This window comes from Phocoena phocoena, chromosome 15, assembly GCF_963924675.1.
Source record: "Phocoena phocoena chromosome 15, mPhoPho1.1, whole genome shotgun sequence".
NCBI classification, from domain to species: domain Eukaryota; kingdom Metazoa; phylum Chordata; class Mammalia; order Artiodactyla; family Phocoenidae; genus Phocoena; species Phocoena phocoena.
The window spans coordinates 82,917,173-82,943,314 of record NC_089233.1 but is presented as its reverse complement, the minus strand read 5'-3'; the positions used below and the strand labels follow the sequence as shown (position 1 = coordinate 82,943,314).

Here is a 26,142-nt window from a genome sequence, read left to right as displayed (position 1 = left end):
AACACAGATATGGGCTATTCAGGGTTGTTATTTCATCTGTGTTATTAGGTAAGCTGTATATTTTAGGGAATTTATTAATTTCATCTAAGTTGTTAATTTATCAAGTTTTTGGGATAAGGTTGCTTACAATATTCCCTTACCTCTTTTTTTGTTTTGTTTTGTTTTGTTTTTTTTTGCGGTACGCGGGCCTCTCACTGTTGTGGCCTCTCCCGCCGCGGAGCACAGGCTCTGGATGCGCAGGCCCAGCGGCCACGGCCCACGGGCCCAGCCGCTCCATGGCACGTGGGATCCTCCCAGACCAGGGCACGAACCTGCGACCCCTGCATCGGCAGGCGGACTCTCAACCACTGTGCCGCCAGGGAAGCCCCTCCCTTACCTCTTAATGCCTGGAAGATCTGTAGTTTTATCCCTTTCATTTATGATACTGGTAATCTCTACTGTTTATTATTTCCTTCCTTCTACTTACTTGAGTTCAATTTGCTTGTAGTTTTCCAGTTTCTTAAGGAGGAAGCTTAATATTTTTCAGCCTATCTTCTTGTCTACTTTAAGTGTTTAAAGCTATACATTTAATGTTTATATATTTGTGATGTATTGACTCTTTTACTAAGAAGTGACTTTCTTTATCACTGGTAGTAATCTGTATCTTGTAGTCCACTGTGATATTACTGTAACCACTCCAGCATTCTTATGTTTACTGCCCATCATAGTATATTTGTTTACGTCTCTTTACTCAATACCTTGTATGTCTTTACATTTAAAATCCTCCTGCTTTCATTAGCATAGAGTTTTATAGCCAATCTGATAGTTTCTGCCTTTTAATTGGAGTGTTTATTCCATTTATGTTTAATGTAATTATTGATATATTTGAATTTAATTCTGCCATTTTGTTATTTGTTTTCCATTTGTGTCATTTGTTCTTCTGTTATTTCCTGCCTTTTCTCGGGCTAATTGGATATTTTTGTATACTGCACTTTAATTTCTCTATTGAGGATTTTCAAAAATGTGGGACCCTGCAACATCGTAGCTCCCTTCACCCTCTCCTCGTCTGTGCTGTGGTTGTCATATACATTATGACATGTACATCACATGATGATCCTGGTAATGTGGTATTATGATTTTAGATTTGAACAATTCTATCTTTGGGAGAAAGTAAGAAAAGGGAAAAAATGCATAGCCCTTTATACCCGCATTTTTACCATTTTTGGTGCTCTTGCTTCCTTTCCTAGGTCTGAGTTTCCATCTGGTATCATTTCCCTGCAGCCTGAAGAACTTCCTTTGATACTTTTTTTGAATTTGGTTGGCTGCTGATGAAATCTCCCAGTTTTAATCGGAAAATGTCTTTATTTTGCCTTCATTTTTGAATGATCGTTTTACTGGATATAGAATTGAGGTTTGTTTTCGTTTTTCCTTGCAGCACTTTAAAGATATCACCCTGTTGTCTCCTGGGGAAGTCAGCTGTCATTCACATCGTACTCCTGTGGAGAAAATATCCTATTTGGGCAGTGTTTGGCTATTGTTCCTTTAGGTGCTTTTGCTCTCTTTCTCCTTTCAGTCTGGGCCTTATAAAGTTGGGACCCTTGATATTGTCCCAACAGTAGGTCTTTGAGGTTCTGTTTTTGTTTGTTTGTTTTGTTTATTTAAGTAATTTTTGTCTCTGATGTTCAGATTTAGTGACCTTCATTGATCTGTTTTTAAGTTTGGTGACTCTTTCTGTCATCTCCAATCTATTAGCCCTTTCCATTAAATTTTTTATTTCAGTTATTGTCGTTTTCAGCTCTAGAGTTTCCATTTTGACCTTTAAAAAATTTTATTTATTTATTTATGGCTACGTTGGGTCTTAGCTGCAGCACGCAGGATCTTTCATTGTGGCAGGTGGGATCTTTCGTTGTGGCAGGTGGGATCTTTCGTTGTGGTGTGCAGATTCTCTAGTTGTGGTGCACGGGTTCCAGAGCGCATGGGTTCAGCAGTTGTGGCGTGTGGGCTTAGTTGCCCCACGGCACGTGGGACCGTAGTTCCCTGACCAGGGATCGAACCTGCATCCCCTGGATTGGAAGGTGGATTCTTAGCCACTAGTCCACCAGGGGAGTCCCCATTTTGACCTTTTTTTTTATAGTTTATATATCTCTATGATGTAGAGATTCCCTATATGTTCTTTATGCTTGTATTTTTTTCTCATCCTTGAATATATTTATAAAAGCTCCTTGAAAGTGATTGTCTGGTGGTTGCAACGTTTGGATCATCTTGGTGTTGATTTCCGTTGATTGATTTTTTCTTTATTATGGGTCACTTTTTCCTCTTAATACATAGTTATTTTTAATTGAATACTGGACATTAAAAATGATACACTACAGAGATCTGGATTCTGTTTTATTTTTCTAAAGTGATTTTTTACATAGCAGGCAGTAGTCTTGTCTGATCTCCAGCTCCCAGCTGTCTCCTTTGTGGAGAGCAGCAGCTGATGCCTCTGCTCGGTTTGTTTAGTTTCTGGCTGCTGCTTTTCTGCTGGGTCCCTGGGGTCTCCCCATATATGTGTAGTTTAGCAGCAGCCAAAGATCTCAGCAAAATATAGACACAGACTTTGGACCTTATTTGCAAATTTCTCCTGTTGCAGTTCATCTTTTAAGGACAGCCTCTGCTCCAGTTTCTGCCTTTTGGTTGCTCTCCAGTACTCTTAAATGATTGTTTTTTTATGTTTTTTTCACGATTCTGTAATTGTTACCTGTAAGAGCGTAAGTCTGACCAAGCTACAGTGTTATTACCAGAAGTCTTGATTCTTTCTTATAGTTTCCATTTCTTTGGTGAGATTTCCTATCTGTTCATTTGTTATGACTCTATTTGCCTTTTAGTTCTTGAACATATTTATAATAGCTCTTTAAAATCCACTAATTCTAACATCTGGATCTTCTGTGGATTTGTTTCTAGTGATTGAGATTTTTCTTGAATGTAAGTCACATTTTCCCATTTGTTCTCACGTCTGTGACTAATGTATCTTCTCAATGAAACATTGCAGAAACTCTGAATTCTGTGTTTTTCCTCTGAAGAGTGTTAACATTGTTCTAGCAAACAGTTCAGATTCTGTTTCCTTTGCAGTTCTCAGCAGCTGAAGCCACACAGATCCTTCTGCCTTCAAGCTATTGCTTTGCTCTGTGAAACTCACCATCTCCCCTGTGCCCACGTGGTGCTGAGCTCAGCCAAGGATAAGAGTAGGATTTAATCAGAGGTGGGGGCTCTCCCTTCTTTAGCCTCCTTCCTCTATCCTTCCCTCCCTCCCAGGATTTCTACCCTCACTTTCCAGCCTCCCTGGCCACCTCCGTCTCTGTCCTCTGACTTCTCAAGCCAGTAAAACGGTAGCTTTTACTTGGAAGTCCAGCTACCCCGCATGGCTGTACAGAATGAAGGATGCCCCAGGCAGAAAGGCAGCGGCAAGCAGTGCATGTTGTACCCAGTGTGGTTTCCCCTCTCAAGGGTCTGCTTCCATTTAGTCCCCACCAGTGTTTGATCGCCTGTGAGCCGTCTTTTATGCCTTGTCCAGCTGTTACTGTATGTCCCACCTCACTACTCTTTGGTTTTGGTAACATGACTTAACCTCTCTGAGCGTTAGCTTCCTTATCTGGAAAGATGAAGATAAATGATACTCACGTCATAGGGTTTGAGGAACATGAAAGAGGTAATGCACATAAATTTTTCATTCACGTGTTGGGCACCATGGTAGGCACCTGGCAAATGGTGACTCTTCAGCTTTAGACAAACCATATCTGAGTAAAACTTGAAAACGATTGGCCTTCTATTGATACAACTCGACAAAATGCAAAAGAAGGTGTTCTCTGTTTTGACCTCCTGGGTATTTTGGCAATATTTTTGATATTAGCTTTCGGAATCCAGTTAGTGATACGTGGGACATTTACGCTTTGGTATTCCAAGTGACCCAAGTTTTCTTGTTATTTGTAGATAACCTGCAAGCTGGCGTCGGTGCTGAGCAAGAGCGCGGTTGAATGCCTGCTGCTCCCTCGGTTCTGTGAGCTGTGTGGTGATGGGAAGCTCGTTCAAGTTCGGAAGGTGGGGACGTACAGTTTCAAAACTTGAGAAATTCAAGAAGTTAAACAAGATTCAAAATTGATTCCTTTAAAGTGCCTGGACTTCCTCAGTAGACACAGTCTGGATGAAAAACGTGGCCAGTGTGAACTGTGTGAGGAAAACAGTGAACACTGTTGCCAGTTTTCCCTGCCATCCGGGCATCTGTGGAGACGTAGGGTTAGACTCCATGAGGGTGACCCTCTTGGGCACAGGAGGAAGAGACATTGCTGGCTTGTGCTTCAGTGCTGGGGCCCAGGCGTGCAAGGCCTTTCATCGCTGGGGCTGACTGGCTCCAGGACCCTCGCATGTTTGCTGTACCTGCCAGCTGCGCCCCCTGCACTGCCCTCCCCGTTTATCGCTCGTCACTCGGTTGTCATAGTCTTCCTTCTGAAGACCGTTGCCAGCCCCCTCCCCGAGCAGCCTCACCGTCCACCTTGCTGTGCAGCTGCCCGTCTTCCCTGTGGTCTCCCCTCATGAAGCAGAGGCAAGGAGCTGGGTCTCATTTACCACGCAGAGGACATTCATGGTCTCTTTTGCTCCAGTGCTAACCAAAAGCATCACGTGTCGAGATGACGAGGAGCCACAGCGTCCTACGTGTGGTGCTCTATTGTACATCTTCTGTTTCCGGTGCAGTGGGGGCACCGGGCTCAGTAAGTGCTTGTTAGCTGCCCGACCAGAGGACTCGTTGCTCTCAAGGCTCCTGCTTGTTAGTTTACACAATTTGTTAAGACAAGAAGAAATCGGAGAATAATGAGTATGCCTTTTGCCTTTTTAAGGTTTGTGCCCCAAATTTTGGTGCTATTTGTCGTGCTGTCGGACAAGAAGCCACCGAGAAATTTTTGGTACGTGACGTCTTGCCAGCTGTACTTGCTGATGCACTTCTTAGGGCGCTTGTGAAATCAGTGGTGAAGTTTTGTATTTATGAGTCTGTTACTTTGGAATGGCAGCTCAGTTTTGCATCCATCGGTTTCAGGTTTCTTGGCTCTTGAAGCTTACATTTCTTATAAGCCTCAGGCAGCTGGTGTGTGGGATGCTGCAGGGGCAGCCCCGCCCTCTTCCCCAGGGACTTCTGCTGTGGCTTCCTCACTGCTCGCTTTGCCCACCCCCCCCCCCCCCCAGCTCTTCTCACTGTCTAAGCCGCTCTCTGTCCCTTCTCGACTGCTCTTTCTAGAACGCTGCTCCACCACCTCGCTCCTGGGTTTCAGAACCTGTGGGATTTTTTTCTTGGTTTACAGATTAAAATCCAGACCCTTGTTGACCCCTCAGTTCCCTTCACAAGTACCTTTCCTGCCTCACCTCCACTCGCCTCCCTCGGGCCCGAACGCCGCCCTGACCTTCTGTCGTGCATCTGAACTGCAGGGAGGGTGAAAGGGGGCACGGCCGGGGTCTGTATTTTTGCTGAAGTCCCTGGTGATTCTCAGCACAACAGTCTGGAGAACCACGTCACCAGGCAGCCGGGGGGCTCTTCAGGGCCTTGCAGCTAGCTCTCTGCTCTCGTGCACCTCCCTGCCCCTGCTCATTACTGCCCGTCTCCTTCCAGAGGCTTCCCTGCCTGGCGGGGGACCCTACTCACACTTCACACCCAGCTTGCGTGTGCATTTGCCTCTGTCAGGTTCCTTCCCTGTCTGGACTCACCTACCCACTGGGTCTCCCTTTTCAGCGTTCCATGACGTTCTGTTCAGAGTGCTTGCGTGTCCCCCACCACGCCTCATTGCAGCGTTGCTGACGGGGACTTCACTCCATCACGTTCACCTTTGCTTCTCCACTGCCCACCCAGTACCGGGCCCCCAGAGAACCGTGCTGAGCAAGCCCTTGCCGCCTTTACCTGACAGGGCGTGCTACCTGTATGGCTGGATGCCGCCTTTACCTGACAGGGCGTGCTACCTGTATGGCTGGAGCACAGCTAGCTTAACCGAAGCGCCGCACATTTACGGTCACACCGAGGACGACCGGTGTGAACTTGTAAGTGGACTCACAGTCGTGTATATCCAGCGTGATGACAATCCATTGCATCCCACCGCACAGTTTGTGTTCCGTGGACTGGAACTGTTGGCGGTACTGTGAGGTTTTAACAGTATGCCTTCTTTCACTAAAGTACCCCAGCCAAGACCGCGGCACCTGGGTGGGGCCGCTAGTTGGGGAATCCACAATGTCAAAGTCATTCACAATTCTTCTCTACAGTTCACAGGCGCATATCAGTCATTCAGCCTTTGGGGAGGTTTTCTGTATTATCTTGTTGAATTTAACGCAGTCATTTACTAGGATTAAGAGGTAAAGGAAGTTACTTATCCTAATTTCTGTTTGTTTCAGAGGATTCCTTTTGGACTCATAGCTAGTTCCCTTTTGTGTCATTAACTTAAGGCTCTGCCTTAACTACATCATTGAAACAGGTCTGCCCTTCCTTCGGGTGACATGGTTTTGTTTGCTTTGGTAGCTCCCGAAGTTTTTTGAGCTCTGCTCAGGCAATGCATGGGGGATGAGGAAAGCCTGTGCGGAGTGCTTCGTGGCCGTGTCCCACAACACGTCCCCCGAGGGCTGCCAGGCCAGGCTCTCGCCTCTCTTTAGCACACTGATCGGCGACCCCTGTCGATGGGTGAGTGCGGCCACTCACAGGCCTCGGTGTGACTTTGGACTGGGCACTGTTACTGTGACTTTTCAGTAACGGATTTGGCATATTTAGACTTTGTGAGGATTATCAGGGCACCTAAAGTCTCAGAAGCCTGGTGCGTAGTAAGGAAGTGACACACACCTCAGCAGTCATAGCAAACGAACATCACAGAAACGAGAAGAAGGAGAAAGCTGTAACTGTATCGTCGCCTCTTCTGTTATGATCATAACCATGCCCGTAATGATGAATAAGGTCTGTTCAGATGCTGTACAAAGTCTGGAATTATTTGATGTAGATTTAATATTCTGGAAGCATACAAACTACATGATGGCACTAAATTTTTCCTGATTTTCTGTTGAAAAATAGTTTACTTGGAGCTTAGGGACTGCCTTAGAAAGCAGTACATTTGCTTACACATAATGTGGCGGACGGTGAATTGGCTGGTGATCAGCCATCTGTTCAGCTTGGGATCAGACCTGGCCGACACCGCGTCCACCGCGCCCTTCTTCTCTGGTTTCGGGTGCGCCAGGCTGCCTTCCAGTCCCCGGGCCCCGTCACCTTCACCTTTGCCAACCCCTCCAGGGCTGGCCTTTATATTCGAGGAGATGGCACCCTGAGCATCCGACCACCGGCTCCGGATTTGGACTCGGGTTTCACCTCCGGGTCACCGGGAGCAGGCAGCCGTGGGAACATGTCCTCAGCCTGGTAAGTTTCGGCTGGGGTAGTTATCAGGATCCCGGCTTCACCTCAAGCATCCACCTAAAATTCTAGCAATTAACTTGTCTGGAGCTTTAGTAACAGTGACCTTCTGGGCACGATGGAATATTAGAGCTTTAATTATGTAAAGAAGCAAAAAGTAATTGCAATAATGATTTTGAAACATGACTAGTGGGTTATAAATAATGAAGCTACTATGTCTCCTACATTTAGATAAAATATCCACCCAGAGTCGTGATCAAATAACCTATAAAGAAAATTTTCTCTTACTTTTTGATTAATGAAGTTCTTTGGATAATTTACACAGGGAAAATGTGAAGTCTCCCCAATAGAATTTTGTGCCGTAGGATTTTTCATGCACATGAAGGTGACGTTCCTGACTCACCGTTAGTAGGCCCACACTGTTCTTCTAGTAGGTTCTAGTGATCGATCTCGGGTTTTTTCCTGTTTCCTCGGAAGACGATGGGTGCGTACGAAGCAGGCCACGCGAGGTAGTTTACACGCATCTCTCCATTGCGAGTATTCCTCCTCAGCCGCGAGAGGAGGTGATTCACATCTCGGATGGCACGGATGCTTCGTAAGATTGGTGCATCCTTCTCTCCATCTTTCTCCACCAAAATGCATTGAGTTCTTGCTGAAGGTCGGGCCCGTGTGCCACATCTTCCTCATCAAGACTTTCCAAGTGGTTCACCGGTAGCCAGTTCTTAGCAGCTCTAGCACCTTTTATTTCCTAATGCCTGCCCCCTGGTGGAGGTACTGATGAGCAGTCAGTGCATGAAGTCTCGCCACGGAAGGGGTGCCCGCGGAAGCCAGGGCTGACGCACCGCTTGAGTGTAATGGAGGGATTGGGTGAACCTTCCTGTGGCATTTTCAGTGCTTTAATACTCCCAGTGGGGCAGAGGGCGCCGATTGGACCTCTTATCCCCTGTGAGGTTATTAACTTCTGGCACCGGGAGACACGGGAGGTTGGGTAGCCAGGTAGAGAGGAGGACCGGCTTTGCGAGGATGGGGGTCCGATGTTTCCCCATTTTACTTCCAGTCTATTGCACGGTGCTAGAAATTTGCTTCCCTCAATTTAAACTAGTTCAACAAAGCCGGGCCAGGCAGAGCCCGCTCTACCCATGGAAGGCACGTCCACGGACACCAGCAATTTAACGTGTGTCAGTAGCTCCTCCAGTGGCCTGACGGAGAACCCAACGGAAGACTCTGTCTTGGCTGGAGCCGAGGTGACCAGGCTTTCCCCCAAGGCCACGAAGCTCCCCAGTATTAACGACCTCCCCGTCAACAGCCATCCTGGACCAGACGCCTGGGCCCGCCCAGGGAGTCCTGAGGACGTTTTCAATAATTTCCTTTATTGGCGAACTCCTCTCCCTGACATAAGCAAGGACTTAGAGCTGCTCCTGAGCGAGGCTGGCCCGCGGGAGGAAGGTGGCGGCACACCCGAGGCCGTGCATAGAAGCTGTGTGGCTAGGAGCGAGATTCAGAGAGTCCTGGATGGTTTGCAGGAGCATATGATGAACGATCCAGGTGTGCAAGGTAGCTGTTGTCCACGGTAATGAAAGAGAAAACGGGATCTTTCTGGATTGTGTGTCAGCCGGGCCCGTGTGGCTGTACACGTGTGCGTACTTCCCTCCATCGACCCTGCGCGCCCACCACGGGGGCGCCTGGCCCAGTCTCCGCACAGCCCTCACGCCGGGGATCCTGCTGTTGCAGGTCTCTGCGAGGGTTTTGCCTCCTTGCTTTTCAGCCGTGTGACCCGGTTCTCAGATAAAAGCGGCTAGTTCTCGGGCGTGTCTGGAGCGGTGGAAATTTTATTAGCTCCTTGGACATGGTTCTGTCTCTCGCCATGTGACAAAGCCCTTTCTAGTTACGAACAGCCAAGGATGGTGCTCCTTTTGGAGCCTGTTAACTCACCTAAACCTTAAGGTTTTTCCCTTTGTACAGCCAGGAGGAGCACAACTTCTTCTTTGGGGTATTTTTCATTTTGTGACTGGTGTTCCCACAGAGCGTCTGATCCGGGAGCCAGGCCTCGCAGTCCAGATCCATCACCATGCCTCTTCTTTCTCTAAACGGGGCTGTATTTGTATTCTTCCCTGAGTTGGGGAAATTGGAAAAAAACAACACTTGCTGCTGTTGCCGGGCAAAGATTTGTGAAGCTTTCGGGAAAGGAAATGTGAAAATCCAGTTAGCCCTGTGATTATTCTTTGTCTTTAAATTTATAAAGGAAATTAAGTCAGTGTTTGCTGAAGGAATGAGCACATGTAACATATCTCTTCTAATTGTTATAGACAAAGGTCTGTTTTTGGAAGACACATTTCTAAAGCTGCCTTATACGGTGCTTGGACCCGGGCTGGGTGCTGGGGCAGTAATGCCCGACACGTGAAGCCCTTAGGGTCTGGTTGAGGGGATTATGGAAACAACCACCCGGCATAGGGAGTGGCACGGGCTGGGGCAGGCGTGGGCGCACAGGGCAGGAAGCCGGTCCCGCCTGTGGGCGGAGGAAGCATCTGGGAGAAGACCTTGCAGAGCAGCTGACATTTGACGTGGGCTTTAGGCTTTAGGCGACGGCCAGGACTCCATCTTCTCGAGAAGTCGAGGGTTGAGTTTCAGAGGTTTCTTCCAGTTTCCTGAAATGGTTGTTTGTAATATCTTGTGTGCATATGCAGACTTAATTTCTTTGTAAGGAAGGACCCGCAGCTTTCATCAGCACTCAAAGGGATCTGGGACCCCAGAAGATTGAGAAATAAACTACCCGTTGGGTATTTGTGAACTGGCCATGGCTGAAAATGTCACTCAGACCCCTGGAAAGGGCCTCGGGTGTGCTAAGGAGGTGGCACCTTGCCCTGGGCCCAGTGGGGAGCCCTTGTAAGCTCTAAACATTTTAAGGACTCTTGTTGAATTGAACTAGTAGAAAACAGGATGCAGGCAGTATTGTGTGTGTGTGTGTGTGTGTGTGGTATTTGGAGGCTGGAGACATGGAAACATCAGTTTGTTTTTACGGAAAGGCATGTGAGCTGTGTCATCTGCACCGTTAGGAGAGTCTCGAATAGCCGTGCCGTGGACAGAAAGAACGAGTAGCGCTCGGGGCTGGGTGCACGCGGTCTTTACTCGTCGGTGTGGAGGGAGATGGATTGATCCCAGCACGCGCGTGCGTGTATATGCGTGTGGCACAGCAACGGCCGCCCTGGTTTATCAATGGGGGATGGGACCCCCCCCCATGTTGGTGGGCCTCCCAGACAGCAGCGTTCAGGAGCATCGCGTTGTCTTTCTGTGAAAGGTGATGGGATTGGACTCTGATTTTCCTAACTGAGGCTTTTCGAGTTCAGGTCGGACGCTCTGTGTGTGGCTGGCATTTAGTTGGAATAAAGTTAATGGCTGTAAACATCAACACCTCGGTGAGAGCTCGCGCTGGGCACCCGACGTCCAGAAGGGGAGGGCTTGTGCGGTGCGTCCACGTCCAGCCTGTCTTGTTGTGAGTCAGTCCCTGCAAACCACATAAAGTTATTCAAATTCCTGGAACTTCTCTTCCTGCAGCTGCAGCTCAGGTGTCGTCAGCTGCACTGGTTGCGGCACAGCCAGACTCTGTGGATGAGCCCGAGCGCCCGCCGACGGGGGCTCCAGGGGGCGCCCAGCTCAGATCCCAGCCCAGCCCTGGCAGTCAGCCGGCCCCGGTGGTGTCACCCCCGCAGAATGAGCTCGCCGCGGCCAGGACGCTACAAAGCACAGTGAGTCTTTGCCCTCTCCCTCAGCCGGCGAGGATGTGACAGAAATCACGCAGCTGCGTTCTCTTTTATTAATATATCCTGGCAGAATTGATAAATGGCACATTTAATTTTATTCTTAAGGTCATGTTTTGGATAACTAGACAATGAATCAATCAGGTGATTGATAACCCCGACTCTCCTCCACAAAACAAACGTGGGGGGGCTTCCCTGGTGGCGCAGTGGTCGAGAGGCTGCCTGCCGATGCAGGGGACGTGGGTTCCTGCCCCGGTCCGGGAAGATCCCACATGCCGCGGAGCGGCTGGGCCCGTGAGCCGTGGCCGCTGAGCCTGCGCGTCCGGAGCCTGTGCTCCGCGACGGGAGAGGCCACAACAGTGAGAGGCCCGCGTACCACAAAGAAAGAAACAAACGTGGGGAGACCAAAAGCACCTTCCCTCTTCTCCAAAGACAACCTGGTTCTTTGGGGGGATTAACGGTCTAAATGCTTTATTTCACTGCTAAACCGACGCTCATATCTTTCAGTAGGAAGGGGAGGTGAGTTCATGCAACTCCGAGAATGTAAAGTTGACAGTGACCTTTGAGATTGCACATTACCTCCAGCCCGTCCTGTGGGCCTCCTTTAACCCGTGCTTGCTCGGAGTGGTGCTGGATGCCGTTTCTTGGAGGGGAGATTTTTTTTTTTTTTTTTGCGGTTCGCGGGCCTCTCACTGTTGTGGCCTCTCCCGTTGCGGAGCACAGGCTCTGGACGCGCAGGCTCAGCGGCCATGGCTCACGGGCCCAGCCGCTCCGCGGCACGTGGGATCCACCCGGACCGGAGCAGGAACCCACGTCCCCTGCATCGGCAGGCGGACTCTCAACCACTGTGCCACCAGGGAAATCCTTGGAGGGGCGATTTTGAGAAGACAAGTAGCTCACTACTGTTTCTCCTCTAGTCTGGAACCAGCCCCCGTGAGGCTGGGACTCCGTGTTTGGGGCGAAAAGGAAGCCTGGCACTTACTTCTCACCTTGAGTTTCTCGAGCTTTCCAGCTCGCTCGTGGTAGGAGGCTCTGATGCCTTCCTAATTCCTACTAAACTCGCACATGGACCCCTTTGAGTTGGGGTCCTTCACAGGTAGTGGTGAGACTAGCGAATTAAAATTAGCAAGGGGTCTGTGATCATAAAGTCATGATGTGTGGGCCCCTCTCATTTTCATGTACCACGATGGAGAATCTCTTTAATGTGGTCTGCAGGGTCAGAACACCAATTGTTTCTCCAGTCACACAGTTTATATTTTGATGTCCGTGATTAAACTAACTTATCACCTCCTTATACCCCCTTGGTCTACTCCAGTGAAGCTAAACAAAAGACGAATTAAAAAAGCCTGAATATAAAATGTTCAAGGGTTATTAAGGTTGCCTTTGATTAGCAGGGAATGAGATGATATCCTGTTTTGCTGATTTGCTTCAAGAAATAGGCAAGAAAGCTCACATTGTTACCTTTGTTACCTGGAGTATAAAAATCACCTGTGTTAAGTGGAAAGGTGTGGTCACGTTTACCTTGGTGGGAGACGTGATGGTATTCGGGCTTCTTTGTCATATACAGAAGTGAAAAGGGAAAAGAGAGAACAGATTCCTCCAAGTTGGCTGTCTTGAGTGAAGGATCTTAAAGGGGCCTGTATAATTGGGCTTTTGGTTTATGGCGTTGGATGTCAGGGCTCTTGAATTTGACTCTTAGGTTCCTAAGGGATCAGGCAGGATGCCTCTAGTTGCAAAAGAAGGAAAAAGAAACAAAAAAACTCAGAGCTTAAGCAATGAGGACAGAAGAGGAGGTGAGGCTGGGAAGCTGCTCGCCCTCGGCCCTTGCGTTGACCTCGGTCCAGCTCCCACTCCGCCATCTTCATGCACCAACTTGGTCCCGAGATGCCCAGGGGAAGGAGGGGCCTGTTTCTTCCCACTTGTCTCTTTTTGACTGCCAGGTAGTTTTCTGGGGAAATGACCTCCCAATTCCTTCTGGGGTTGCCTTGACTTGGGGTGGTTTACTTAAACTTTAAGTAAACCTTGGCTCCTGGAATAAGTGCTGTATGTAACTACGGCACTGAAGACTTTGGAATAAAATTCCTAGCAGGAGAATAACGATTTATTACTTATTAATCTATATGAATTTATTAACTTAGAAAAATTGGGGTCTTAGGTTATCATACCAAAATATTTCTGTTTTATCATGTCCTCTGTTAAAATAAGCAGTACATTTCAGTGAAAACCTCGGGAATTGAAGGTTCTGGTAGCATGCCTCAGAGCAAACGAAGCATCTATCGGTGTATTAACCGACTTCCCGGATCATATATTGAGCTGATTTGTCAGCATCCATTAAGCTGGTAGACGGTATGACATTTGAAGTGCAAGTAGGAAAATCCGTGTTATGGTTGAAGGAGAAGGTCAGGTCCATCTCAGTTAATGTTAATCAATGACCAGAGACCAATATGTCACCGCTGGATGGTCCAGCTCATTTTCATTGTTAACCTAATGTAAAGGTTCATCGGCGAACATTAGAGGTATTTGTACATGTGAAAATTGAGGACCGTTTTCTAAATACCCTTTCATCAGCCACATCATTTCACTCAGATTAAATGGGTCCCCCCAGCCCGCCGCCTCTCCATCCTCTGTCTGGAGTCCAAAGCACTGTATTCTCTCATCCCTGAGAAATGCTGGAGGTGCTCTTCAGCATTTCTTGCAGACCTCGCCCTGCCTTCCGGAGTGGCCTCTGCTTTAAACGTGCGACCGTTACCTAAGGGCATCATCTAACCACACCAGGGACCCTGGGACCTAAAGAAGGGTAAATACAGACTCGAGTTGTTGGTACTCACCAACAAGAGCCTGTCTTTTGTAAGGGCCTCAAGCAGTCTTGAGATTAAAATGCACTTGAAATGACTGACCTGTATGGTATCATATACAACTGTGCAAATGTATTTTTTCACATCTGGAGGGACACCACTGACTTCAGCGGAGCTCTGGTCTTGGTCTGCAGAAGTCATTTTTGGCCTTGAAAGGGGATTCTTTGAAGGGGGAGTGGCAGGACAGCTTCCTCCTTTGGACTACGTTGGTAATGTACCGGATCAGCTCTGCAGGGTCCAGGTGAACCTGGCAGTGGAACCAGTGACCATTTGGAGACTGCCCAGAGGCATGGCTGCAGCCCACTTGAAGAGGATAAATCTAAATCCCGGGTTCGTTCCTTGAAAAGAAAAGCGGCTCAAAACTGCATTCCCTGGAAGTTAAATTTAAGAACGGCTGTTGGAACCAAATGTTTTTCTTGCATCGATATTAATGGCGTATCTTAGTTCATAATCTGTGCTGCTGGTATTTCCTCTCTAACTTAAAAAAAGTAAATTCTCAAGTATTGTTTAAAGTCTTCTGAACAGTCTCGAAGGTATTTTAATAAAGCAGATCAAAGATGAGAAAAGAATTTGGCATGTATACATTAATATTTAGTGTCTGTTTATACAAGCCATTTAGCTCCTTTTTTTGTCTGAAAAGTTTTCGACAGCTTCCTTTGTTGAACAGTGTTTGGTTTTGTTCTGTCTTGTGGATTAGCTTCTAGTGCTATGGAAGTTCTCTTAAAGGTTTTCAATTACTGTATCCCCTTGTCCTTGCAGAGAAAAACGTTAAGTGGGTGGCGTCTTATGAAGGCAGCATCCCATCAGTTGGAAAAAGGTAGTAGCGAGCAGAGTGTAGTGGCTCTAGCCATAGGTGCTGGGGGCAGTTAATAAGAAAAGAGGAGCTAGTTTGCATTCTCCAGAGCTGTGTGTACCAGACCAGCCAAACGCTGATATTCTAGACTGTGCTCTGTGATATCCAGTGTTGGACCAATTTAGGAAAGATGAGCGTGGCCACTGCTTTAACTTAAGACCAAGCTGACTCAGGACATGCTGAACAAGAAGGTCGTGCAATCCAGAGCCCCGAGCTTTGGGAAGGCCTCTTGTTCCTCTTACACCCCCGCTTTGCTGTTTTCACCTCCAGGTTCCAATGTCCTCGTCTTTCACGAGTGTTCTCCTTCTCTACTGCAAGCATGATGGTTCCCTTTCTCTCCTGTTTCCCAGGATATAATGCCTCAGCCCCTGCTAGATCAGTATGTGTCCATGACTGACCCAGCTCGAGCCCAGACCGTCGATACCGACATCGCCAAACACTGTGCCTGCAGCCTCCCGGGGGTGGCGCTGACGCTGGGCAGGCAGAATTGGCACTGCCTGAAAGATACGTACGAGACGCTGGCTTCCGACGTGCAGGTAAAAGGAGCCTTTTCAGGGGCAGGCACAGAATAGGATGGGTCATCTAATTAGGGAGAAAGGGAAGCTGCGGCAAGGCTGCTCACTGACCTGTATTTTATGTGGCCGCCATTGGCTTGTTTACTGGTCTCTGATCAAATGAAGCTTTAAGTGGTCAACCCCTGGCAGTATCAGTTTGGCTCCACAAATGCCACTTACGCTCTTGATAACACTGAATTGTGCTTGCCTTTTGTGGTCCGTATGTCTCTGCGCACCCCCAGTGGAAGGTCCGTCAGGCCTTAGCCTTCTCCATCCACGAGCTGGCTGTGATCCTTGGGGATCAGTTCACGGCTGCCAACTGCTGCCCATCTCCAATGGATTTTTAAAGGACCTGGATGAAGTACGCATAGGAGTTCTGAAACACCTGTATGACTTTATAAAGGTAGGAAGAAGGATTAAAACAAAAAACAAATCTCCCCTCTTCAATACAATTTTTATATATTTATTTGGCTGTGTCGGGTCATAGTTGCAGCACACGGGATCTTTCTTTGCGGCGTGTGGGCTCTTTGTTGCAGTGCCCGGCTTCTCTAGTTGTGGCACGTGGGCTCCAGAGTGCGCGGGCTCAGTAGTTGCGGGTGAGGACTTAGTTGCCCTGCGCGTGTGGGATCTTAGTTCCCCAACCAGGGATCGAATCCGCATCCCCTGCGCTTGAAGGTGGATTCTTAACCACTGGACCACCAGGGAAGTCCCAATACAATTTTTTAAAACCCTGGATATGTAAAGTATCAGTGGAAAAAAAACCAGAAACAGCTGTCTGGGTTTCTTCAGTTGAAGCATATCCAAAATCTTAAAGTGGGCATTCTTTCAGTGACGGGTAAATATTTTTATCTTTCCTCCTAATCCTCCCGTCCCTTAGAGTTCTAATTGTATGGAGGATGGTAGACAGATGGCCCAGCACACTCTGAGAAAGAAGGAACCGGGCTCCCGGGTGGCGTGTGACTTGCCCGGGGTCACCTAAGGGAAGAGCCAGCTGAAATCCAATCTCAATTCTGCACGAAGGGCTCTTTCTTGCAAGATGTTGCTGCTTCCCTTCTTGCCTTCCCCCTGCCCGCCCCCGCCCCAGAGGAGCAATGAGCGTAAAACTAAGAGTTTAAAAATGACCTAGAGAAACTAATTACTCGCGTCCACATGACCAGGAGCTGCCCTTGACGGAGTCTGGCGCATGCCGCATCGCCGGAGATTTTCCTGTCTGGTGCAGGAGCACACAAGCAGTGCCACCTCCCTGGGAAGCAGCCGGGGCATTGTCTTCCAAGCACACACATGCTTTGGGTTTTCTTCAGGCAGGAAATTGTGAAAGAAGGATGAGTAGGGGGCGTGTAGAAACACACAAGCACATACACGAACCAGGGGAGAAAGGTTGGAAGCAGTCAGGGATGCGTTGGACGTCCGTTAACAGCAAAGCTAATTCACAGCCACACTGGGTAATGGAGTACAAGGCGTCAGGGAAACGCGTGGTTCTGGCCGGTGACAAATGTATAATCTGAAGTGTAATAAAACAGTCTATTTGGGGACATTTTGAAGGATTATATATTTTTATTTATATATACATTCTTAAAAAATAGTTGCTTCATGAAGACAAGAGGAGAGAATATCTGTATCAGCTTCAAGAATCTGTAGTGACCGATAACAGCAGGAATTGGAGGTTTCGATATGGACTCACAGAGTAAGTAAAGCCTGTTTGGGGTTATGAGAAGGCAAGCTAGATGGAATAATTCTTAATTTCCCTACCTTATAATTGATTTCTAAAGTAGCAGTAGGAGTGTTCTTTTGGATAAAGAGATTATGTTTTTATTAAGGGATAAAATGAATTCCAAAGCTCTAAGTTACAAATACCACAGTCTCTGGGGAGACATTCATTTTCAGAGGCAGGCAGGGCGAGAGTCACTTTGGAATTAGAGTGTTGTGCTGTTCTGTAAGCCAATTTATTTGAACCAAGTGAAAGATGAATCACCCGCTCTTCAATATTTTCCTATTAATCGGAGCAGTTTTTGCCAAAGCTTTCTTGAACATTCTGAGTGTAGCCCTCTGTGTAAGGGTACAACGCAGTTTATACACTTCAGCCACTAAGGAAAATTGTGTTACAGTGAGAGATATGAAAAGGTCTAACCCAGATGAAGCGATTATTTAATAAAAACGTCCCCCAAGGTGGCTCAGATCTGTACATCATTTTGTGTGTGAAGGAGTTATTTAATTCCCCATTTTGTGCCAGCAGGAGGAATGTTCAAGGTTTTAGTGATTCTAAAAGAGTGAAAGTGTCACTTTAAATAATTCTCCGTCCCGAGGTGTATAATGTGCTTTCCGCAGTATTGAGTGGATTTGTTTGTGGTGTTGTTGTTTGGGTTTTAGTTTTCACCTTGTCGAGATTTATTTCAGTATCTCTAGTTTTTATTTTTCTTGCCCTCATCTGGAAATCTCTCAAATAATTGTCTTCCCTGTAGAAATCCATCAGGCTTTTGCGGCTCTTCAGGATATGATTTGGCCGATGCCAGGGGCAAACTGAGAGATTTTCTCTTTGCTGTGATCCTTAATCATTATGCTTAATTTGAGAGATTGAGGTTTCAGTCATTATGCCATGTTCCCGGCGTGTGTTCTCAGAGAACCGAGGAAAAAAACAGGCCCACGTTTTTTTCCATGAAGGCATCGCGCCCTCTAGCGGCTGAGTGCAGGAACTCGGCGAGGTCCGTCTCGGGCCGGGCTGACCTGCTTCCCCGGGGATGGGGATGGGGATGGGGATGGGGTCGGGGCCGGGGATGGGAATGGAACCGGGCACTGGGGACCCCGGGATGGGGTTGGGGCCAGAGGCCGGGGATGGATTCGGGCCTGGGGACCGGCTGACCGGCTTCCCGGGACCCGGGACCAGCGACGGGGACGGTGTGGAGCCGGAGCCGGAGCCGGTGCCGGCTGCGATGACCTGCTTCCCGGGGCCGGGCCGGGCCGGGCCGGGCCGGCTCGGCTCGGCTCGGCTCGGCTCGCTTCGCCCGACGGCGTTATCTCCGAGCGCGGGCTATCTAACTTAACATCTCTGCGATGGTTATTGAAGCCAAAGCCACTGATATGAATTCTGTGCTTCCATGCCCACGATATTGGTATCACTTTTCTGAAAACAGTGCTTTTTGATATGAACGTATCCACCGGCACCCCTGGCTTTTGGTTCTAGCTTCCTTCCGATCTCTTTTTCATTTCCTTTCTTTGCCAGTGTGGAAATAATGCCATTTATTTTCATACCCTTCTCCCCTTCGCCGTTTAGAAAACAGTGAAAGCTTTGGTAGTAGGTTTTTCCCACCAGCCATCTTATGAATTTTTCCCTGGGAGTAGAGCTCGTGCTCCCGTTCTCTCCAGATGGACCTTGTTGGATTGGACAAGGCTCGTGAACAGTGCGTGAGCCGGCCAGCAAAAGCGGAAAATTTAATTTGCAGCGTCAGGAACACAGCGGAGACAGTGAAATCTCATGTGTTTTCCCTTGATCTGGCGATCTTTGGGAACTTCGGCGTCCTGGCTATTTTTATGTTATCTGATTTTTAAAGTTTTATGTGCTTTCGAACTGATAACCTAAAGTTGAAATATTGAATCCCTATTCATAAATTTCTCAGCCTCTGTTTTACAAAGTTTAATTTATTTCCTTTCTGTTTGATTTGTGTGTGTGAGAGAGATGAAGAATTAAGATTTTTTCCCCCCAATTTTCTTTGCGTGGCCATTTTCACTCAGCTTTCTGCTTCCGTTGATCTCCCAGCCTGGCTATTTTTATCTATAAAATGAAACGAGAATAAAGAGAGGTTGATAATGTGTTTTTCACCCCCCAAACAATTTCTTTCTTTCTTTTTTTTTTTTTTTAAATTTCAGACAGCTGATACTGATTTTGGAACTCTATAATCCCAATGATGTTTATGATTATTTAGTGCATATTGCCTTAAAGTTGTGTGCAGATAAAGTTTCTGAAGTTCGGTGGATCTCCTTCAAGCTAGTAAGGAATCATGACCTTTTCTGTTTATGATTTGTAGAAAAAGGAATATTTATGTTTCTTCCTTTTTAACTTCTTTATTTTTTCTGGGCTTAATTTGTCCATTTACCCATGAAAGCAGCTTTTAAGTTTTGAAATTAGGAACTGTATTATAGTTTTATCAGTATGTAAGATAGCTCTTTCGTTAAGCAGTATGCTTGAGTGATGAAAATTGTGGATAAGTCACCTTATGCATGAAACTCTTTAAACAATGGCTTAGTGTTTCTTTTCAACACAGATTGGGTTGACTCTCCAGCACGGTTCTGTAGAAAAGTAGTTAGTGAGCAAAAACTTCAGCAAAGAAAAGCCGATCCTGTTTTATGTGGGCTTATACCAGCTGAATACTGAGGAAAAACATTCTCATTTGAAAATATTTACTAAGGTACTCTGATGGTGCTAAAATTTTATGAAAATGACATGTTCTGAAAGGTAATGTTATGCAAGGGGACATTTTCTAAACCTTGGAATCTTAAGAATAATGTACTTTTCTAATGCCAGTCCCTTTTCACATTTCATTTTATGAAGGGTTTTATGGGTGTGAGTGTGTGTGTGTGTGTGTGTGTGTGTGTGTATCACCATATATTTAAACATCTTTTTTCCTCTGTGTTCTAATGATCACTGTGACAAAAATGACTTTCTCGCGTGCTTATAAATTTGTTTTAAAGGTGGAAGGGTGCATCAAAATGTCTAGTTTCCGTGTAGAGTAGTATTCATAATCCAAGTAGATGGCAGCATTCTAAATTCGCTATTCTAATATTTTTCACAGGTTGTAGCAATTCTGCAGAAGTTCTATTCCAACAGTGAAAGTGCGTTGGGGTTAAATTTCATCAATGAACTCATCCTAAGGTTCCGGCACTGTTCTAAGTGGGTCAGAAGGCAAGCGTTTGCTTTCATTTGTCAGGTTAGCAGGGCCTGGGGGGAGCATCTACCCTGCACATATGTTTGCCGTGTGATATCAACACACAGCACCAGGCAAAGAATCTCAGCCCCGGAGGACTAGCCAGGAACCTGGGGAGCAGCGGACCGAACCCCCTTATCTCACAGGAGATTGTGACAAGCCAGTTTGGAAAAGGGACTTGCCCAGGGTTACCGAGCCCTTCTGTGCAGTCATCCTATGGGTAGTGACTGAGCACCTACTGTGTGCCAGGCCTGCTCTAGGTGCTGGAGACGGAAGAGGAAAACCTCCTGCTCTCCGGCACTTTCCATCCAGGGAGGTGGGGGCCAGGCCCAGACCGTGCTCCCGTCATGTCCAGCACAGGGCTGCTCATCACTGCGCCCGCCGCAGTAGGGAAGGAGGAAGGTGGGGTGAGGGGCACAGCAGTGGGGCAGCTCGGGGACCTTTCGTCTCTTTCAGGTGAAGGTCAACCCCTCAGGTCGCCCTCTCTACTTAGCATCTTGGAAATGAGGGCATGATTTATGTTTGGCTGGGGAGGATGGCTGTCAGTTTTGATCGCCTCTGTGTGCCGGGCATCTCATCCTACACCTGCTTCTAACAGTACGGTCTGCCAGGTGTTGAGCTCGGTGCACCCATGTACTTTTAGACCAGTTGTTTTAGCTGAAGGAGTTGGAGCCCAGAGAGGTTAGGTAAATTGCTCAGGGTCACCCAGGAAGTGTAAAGCCATGATTTTCTTTCTGCTGAACTGTTATTTTCACAGTTTTAACTTTTCCTCATGCACACGGTCTATCATATACAAAGGTAGAGGGAACAGTAGAATGAACCTGCACGTACGTGTCACCCGGCTTTGTCAGTAATACAGTAAAGCTGTGATCGGGCTCTACCTGACCCCTGGCCCCGCAGCAGCCCCCTTTCCCTCCCCCGGAACCACCCGGCCTCCCTACTGAGGAACTCACCAGGGCCCCCTGTAGGCCCGCAGGGGTATCACAGGGGTACTTTGGCCATCTACTTGCAGAAGGGCAGTGGGGGGCAGGGTCAGTGCCAAAGTCACAAAGCACAGGCCTGATACCACAGACTTTCATGAAGAAGTCAGTGCTGCCCACTATTTTGTAGAGAAAGGGTAAATGAGATATTTTTGCTTTTATTTTTAAATTCTTTTTCTGAGATTTAGACAATCCGCGACGAAACAGAAGGAAAAGGCACCGACTAATTTTGTTCAAGAAAAATCAGTTTTTTGGTGTGCCTTCATTAAAGATTTAGAAAACCTACAGTAACACAAACAAAAGGAAAGTGTCCTCAGCCAAGAGAACCTCCCAGTGGGCACATGGATTACTATTTAAATGCAGGGAGATGTCGTAACCTGGAGATTAGGGGGGCCGACTTTGGAGTCAAAACCTGTTACTTTGAAGCCTGAGTCTACTGCTTCCCTGCTGGGTGGCCTTGGGCAAAGCACCCTCTCTGCACGGCCTTTCCGTGTTCTGTAAAATGGAGTTCCCGTGGTACGGGCCTGCCTCCTGGTGTGGCCCTGAGGCTTTAGTGAGCTGACGTACCCGAGTAACCAAGCAGGGTGCCAGGAGCCTGGAGAGCACTTACCACGTATCAGCTGCTGGTGTTACCCTGTAGTGGGAAGAGCTACAGGATTCAGAATCCACATTCCTGCCTTGGAATCTCCACCGCTGCCTGTGGGTCTTGAGCCTTTGGGTATCACCACAACATTGCACTCACCTGTAAAACTAGGCTCAGTCTGATTTCCGTGGCTGGCTATGAGAATGAAATGGGAGAATCCACGTACGACTCTTTGTAAGTAGAGCAGCAGTAAATGCTAGCTGTTCACAGAGGACCGGGCACTGAATTGGGGTCTGGGACTTGGCTGTCATGCGATAGGCGTGGCCCCTGTCCTCAAAGCCTGAGCTCTGGTGAGTAACAGGCGTGAAGGTTCCCAACCCTTGTTGGCGGGCGCTACGCTAGCCTTTGCCAAAATGATCGCCATCCCCATTGCTACTCCACGGTACAGGTGAGGAAACCGCGGCCCGGAAAGGTGAAGCCACTTACTCATGGCCACGAAGCTAGAAGTGACCAGGTTAGGTTTTGAACCTGGACCTGTCTGACTCCAAAGCCTTTGACTTCCCCACCAAATATTACACCACTTGTACCCCAGTGCTTGGTAATGAATTATAAAAGTGTTAACTGTGTTTCTAACCAAATTCGGTGGTTGAGATTTTAAAATTCAGACACACACACACACACACACACACACACACACACACACACACACTCCTCAGACCAAAAGATCCTGAAATTACTTCTTTGGAATTACAGAAATGTATGTTTTTAGAAAAACTGTGCTCATCGCTATTGAACAAGGTCCGTTTTTCGCCTCTGGCTTTCTCTTCATCACAGGCAGTGGTGAGCGAGGAGTGTATCCCTGTGGACCAGTTTGTTGAACACTTACTCCCCAGCCTTGCAAGCCTTGCATCAGATCCTGTGCCAGACGTAAGGGTTTTGCTAGCCAAAGCTCTAAAACAGACACTGTTGGGAAAGGGTACGCGGACCGTTTTCCTGAGCTTACAGAGTTTAAACTTCATCTGGCAGCAGCCAAATCTCCTTTTTAGGGAATTGTGGCAAATTGTGTGGTAGCGTACTTCAGATCTATTATATAAATTTATATGTTAATTTTTATGCATAAGTTATGTTATTTATAAAATGACTAAGAATTAAGATAGCTCAGTTTTATATTTAATAAACATGCTGCAATGCAAAATATTACATAGTCTTCTAGAAATGAGGGAAACTTTTATAAACTTTAAGTTATGACAGAGACAGATTATGAAAGGTGGTCAATTTAAGCATTAACTATGGTGAGGTTTCAATCGTATTGATTTTGTGGTCAGTCAGAAAAAGTTTATACCCCAACCTAGTCAGTTATTTTAAACCTGAACAGGACTTAATATAAGACTGTGTCCCTTGTATAGTTCACGTCTACACCACGTATTCGGGAGAACATCTCATCTCCTGCCCTGCGTAGCCCTTTGTTGCCACTTCCCTCCCATCCTCCACCCCATCTGGCCAGCAACCTGCTCCCCACTGCCTGTGTTCTGTGTTGCCGATCCTTTTGTACTGGAGGGAAGAAAAGATAATATTAAAAGATTTTTAGTTATAGCTGAAAAAATATGCATGCCTATTCTTAGAAGTTTGTCTTTAAAATTTAGGAAATACTCTGATTCAAGCAATTTTATCATTTTAAAGGGCTTACTCTATGAAAAATGGTTTATTGTCCTGAGGTGTGGTTTAAAAAAAAAAAAACCAAACCAGAGTATGTTTTTGAACACAGTTCACGGCACATGTGATTCAATGTCATGTCTTTTTCCCTTTAGTGTATTTTAGAAGTGCCGGTAACCCTCATCTTGAAGTCGTCGAAGAGATTGTCTTAGCTTTGCAGTCCGACCGGGACCAAGATGTTTCCTTTTTTGCCACCCTAGAACCAAAGCGGTGGAATAGTATAGACACTACCATGCTAGAAAACCAGAATTAACCAGTGTGTGATCACTCACAGTCTGGTCATTTCATGTGTGGCATATGCTGCTTACCGTACCTTGAAGGGGAACTGATTGTATCGTACCTGCCCAGGGAGGACAGATTTCTGAAACTCTGATGTTGTGTGCTCAAATGACCCCTTTCCCATCTGCACTCGCGGGAACTACTGCTGGGATGGGCAGGAGTCGAGGTGGCCCGGCCGGTGCTGCGCTCCTGTGCCCCTACCTGCCTGATCAGGAAATCTGTTAAAAGGCTGTAGAACCAGGTGGCTCACTGCGGGTGGGGGTGGGGGGACCTCCGTGGCATCAGACTGCCTGTGAGCGGTTTGTTTTCTCTATTACAGACGATATTATTTAACCCCCAGCCAACACCTCCCCCCCAAAAATAAAGTACATTATTAGAAGCTTTTAAGTCTTTGATAGACTTGTATATTTGGCTTCCCTCATGCTTTCCTATAAAATATAGTTTATGGTATTATTTTTAACTGAAATACTGTACATATGTAAATAACTCTTGACAGGAAGAACATATATTAATGTAAGATTAGCTTCCTATCAGTGAACAGAACAAATACATCATTTAAATTTATGCTCCACTTTGAGCTTTGCACTTTGGGCTGCAAATATAGCCCAACTTGTTTACTTTTGAAAAATGTGATAGTTAAAGAAATCTACTAAAGACTGATTTATGGCAGTCTTTCTAATATTGTACTTTTGTTGTAAACTGTACTCGGAACTTTTCCTCAAGCACTCACTCCCTCCTCTTCTTGCAGGAACTGTTTCCGTAAAGATAGGTACTGGCCTTTGATAGAGGCATAAAGCAGAAAGATTTTCATTCTCATATGGATATATTATCATTTGTTTAAGAACTTGGGGGTGGGGGGAAATTGATCACTGAGGTGCATGGATATTGACTTTATATCTGATGCTTTAGAATCTTAACAAAAAATAGGAAATCATAGTTCTGATCACTCTATATAGTTGGCCACAAATACCAGTGATTTGGGAGGTTAAATTGTGATACTCTTCAAATCTAAGTACACAGGACTTAGATTTCGTGCTTTTAAAATTTAGACTAAGGGAAAGATACTCTAGAATTTAAACAGGTTTTGCATTAGTTAATAACTCAAGGCTCTATAAACAGTTGATTAAATTCTGCATACATGTATGCTGAAGTTATTTTTCTTGCTTCTATTTGTATCTTCTCAAAGGCAAGCATAAGGGAAGGAAAGAGCAGCCCATTTGGGGTCCCAGAGCTATAGCTGCAAAGGGCGCGCCAGCTGTCTCCATTCTTCCCTTGGATCTTTTTCTTATCTTTCTTTTCTTTTTTTTAAAAGATAAAATTTCTGGAGCTATATATTGAATTTCCTGGTATACAGGATGTTTTCCCCTCCCCCAAATTCCACTGGGCTGACTCTTTAAAAAGAAAGGAAGGAATCTATACCGTGCCAAAGAAAATAAGGCACATGTATGAGAATTGCAACCCAGGATAGCATTTTGATGACTTCAGCAAAGAGTGAAGTTAATACATTGGAGACTACATAATGAGGAAAAAAAAAAATCAATCTATCTTGTATTTAGTACTTGCCTAAAGTAAATAGACGGAGGTATTGTTTTGCTTCAGTAGCAAGCAATTTTTAATTTATTTTTATTGCCTAGAAATTGAGCTTATCATGTTAAAATCTGTTGATCTAGCAGCAAGTAGAATTACCCAACTGGAATCTTGTATTCTGTGCGGAGCTTCACTTTCCATTAAGGAAAAGACAAATCAGTTGGTGTGATGTGTAGGGTTTGCCTCCCGAATCAGATGTGCTGGTACAGATTTGTTGAGACTCTTTGGTAAATAATCTAACCTTTAAATTTTCAGTTTATGTGTTAAAATTCCTCTATAATTTAATATGCATGCCTTTCCAGTGGAAAGCTATTTTTATGACTAACTTCTCTGCAGAAAGCATGTTGAAAGCTTGCGTTTTATTCTTCGTTGGTAACAACTGAGATTTCCCTAAGCCCTTGCTGTTCTCTCCTGTAGCTTCTCCACCAGTTTAGGTCTTCACGTATTGACTGTTCTTAGGTGCAGAGTTGAGTGTGATTTGACCACTGAAGGTAAGCTTCCTGTTCTCTTGAGCACTCGGCCTCCTCCGGTGAATTAATGGAAAAGCACGAGATAGTTTCTCACAGGTACAGCTGCCTTGAAAGGCATCTCAACAATAGAACCATCTCAGCTTTTCCCCAAGTGGACATTTCCTCCTTGCTAAGTGTTTTCATTAGCGCCTTTCTCACTTCAAGAATTCGAGAACG

At 46.4% G+C, this 26,142-nt stretch overlaps 1 protein-coding gene across 1 annotated transcript in view; it reads left to right on the top strand.

Moving 5' to 3' along the window:
* The window catches only part of LOC136135443 (serine/threonine-protein phosphatase 4 regulatory subunit 1-like), a 62,224-nt gene extending 38,381 nt beyond the window's left edge, over nucleotides 1–23,843 (top strand). Inside the window, 14 exon segments of the mRNA XM_065893316.1 lie at nucleotides 3,949–4,056; nucleotides 4,851–4,916; nucleotides 6,509–6,676; nucleotides 7,212–7,375; nucleotides 8,457–8,935; nucleotides 10,934–11,124; nucleotides 15,195–15,380; nucleotides 15,641–15,713; nucleotides 15,716–15,801; nucleotides 16,982–17,082; nucleotides 19,260–19,380; nucleotides 20,183–20,317; nucleotides 22,712–22,853; nucleotides 23,686–23,843. Coding sequence (XP_065749388.1) covers nucleotides 3,949–4,056; nucleotides 4,851–4,916; nucleotides 6,509–6,676; nucleotides 7,212–7,375; nucleotides 8,457–8,935; nucleotides 10,934–11,124; nucleotides 15,195–15,380; nucleotides 15,641–15,713; nucleotides 15,716–15,801; nucleotides 16,982–17,082; nucleotides 19,260–19,380; nucleotides 20,183–20,317; nucleotides 22,712–22,853; nucleotides 23,686–23,843 — 2,178 coding nt within the window.
* The last annotated feature ends 2,299 nt before the right edge of the window (nucleotides 23,844–26,142 follow it).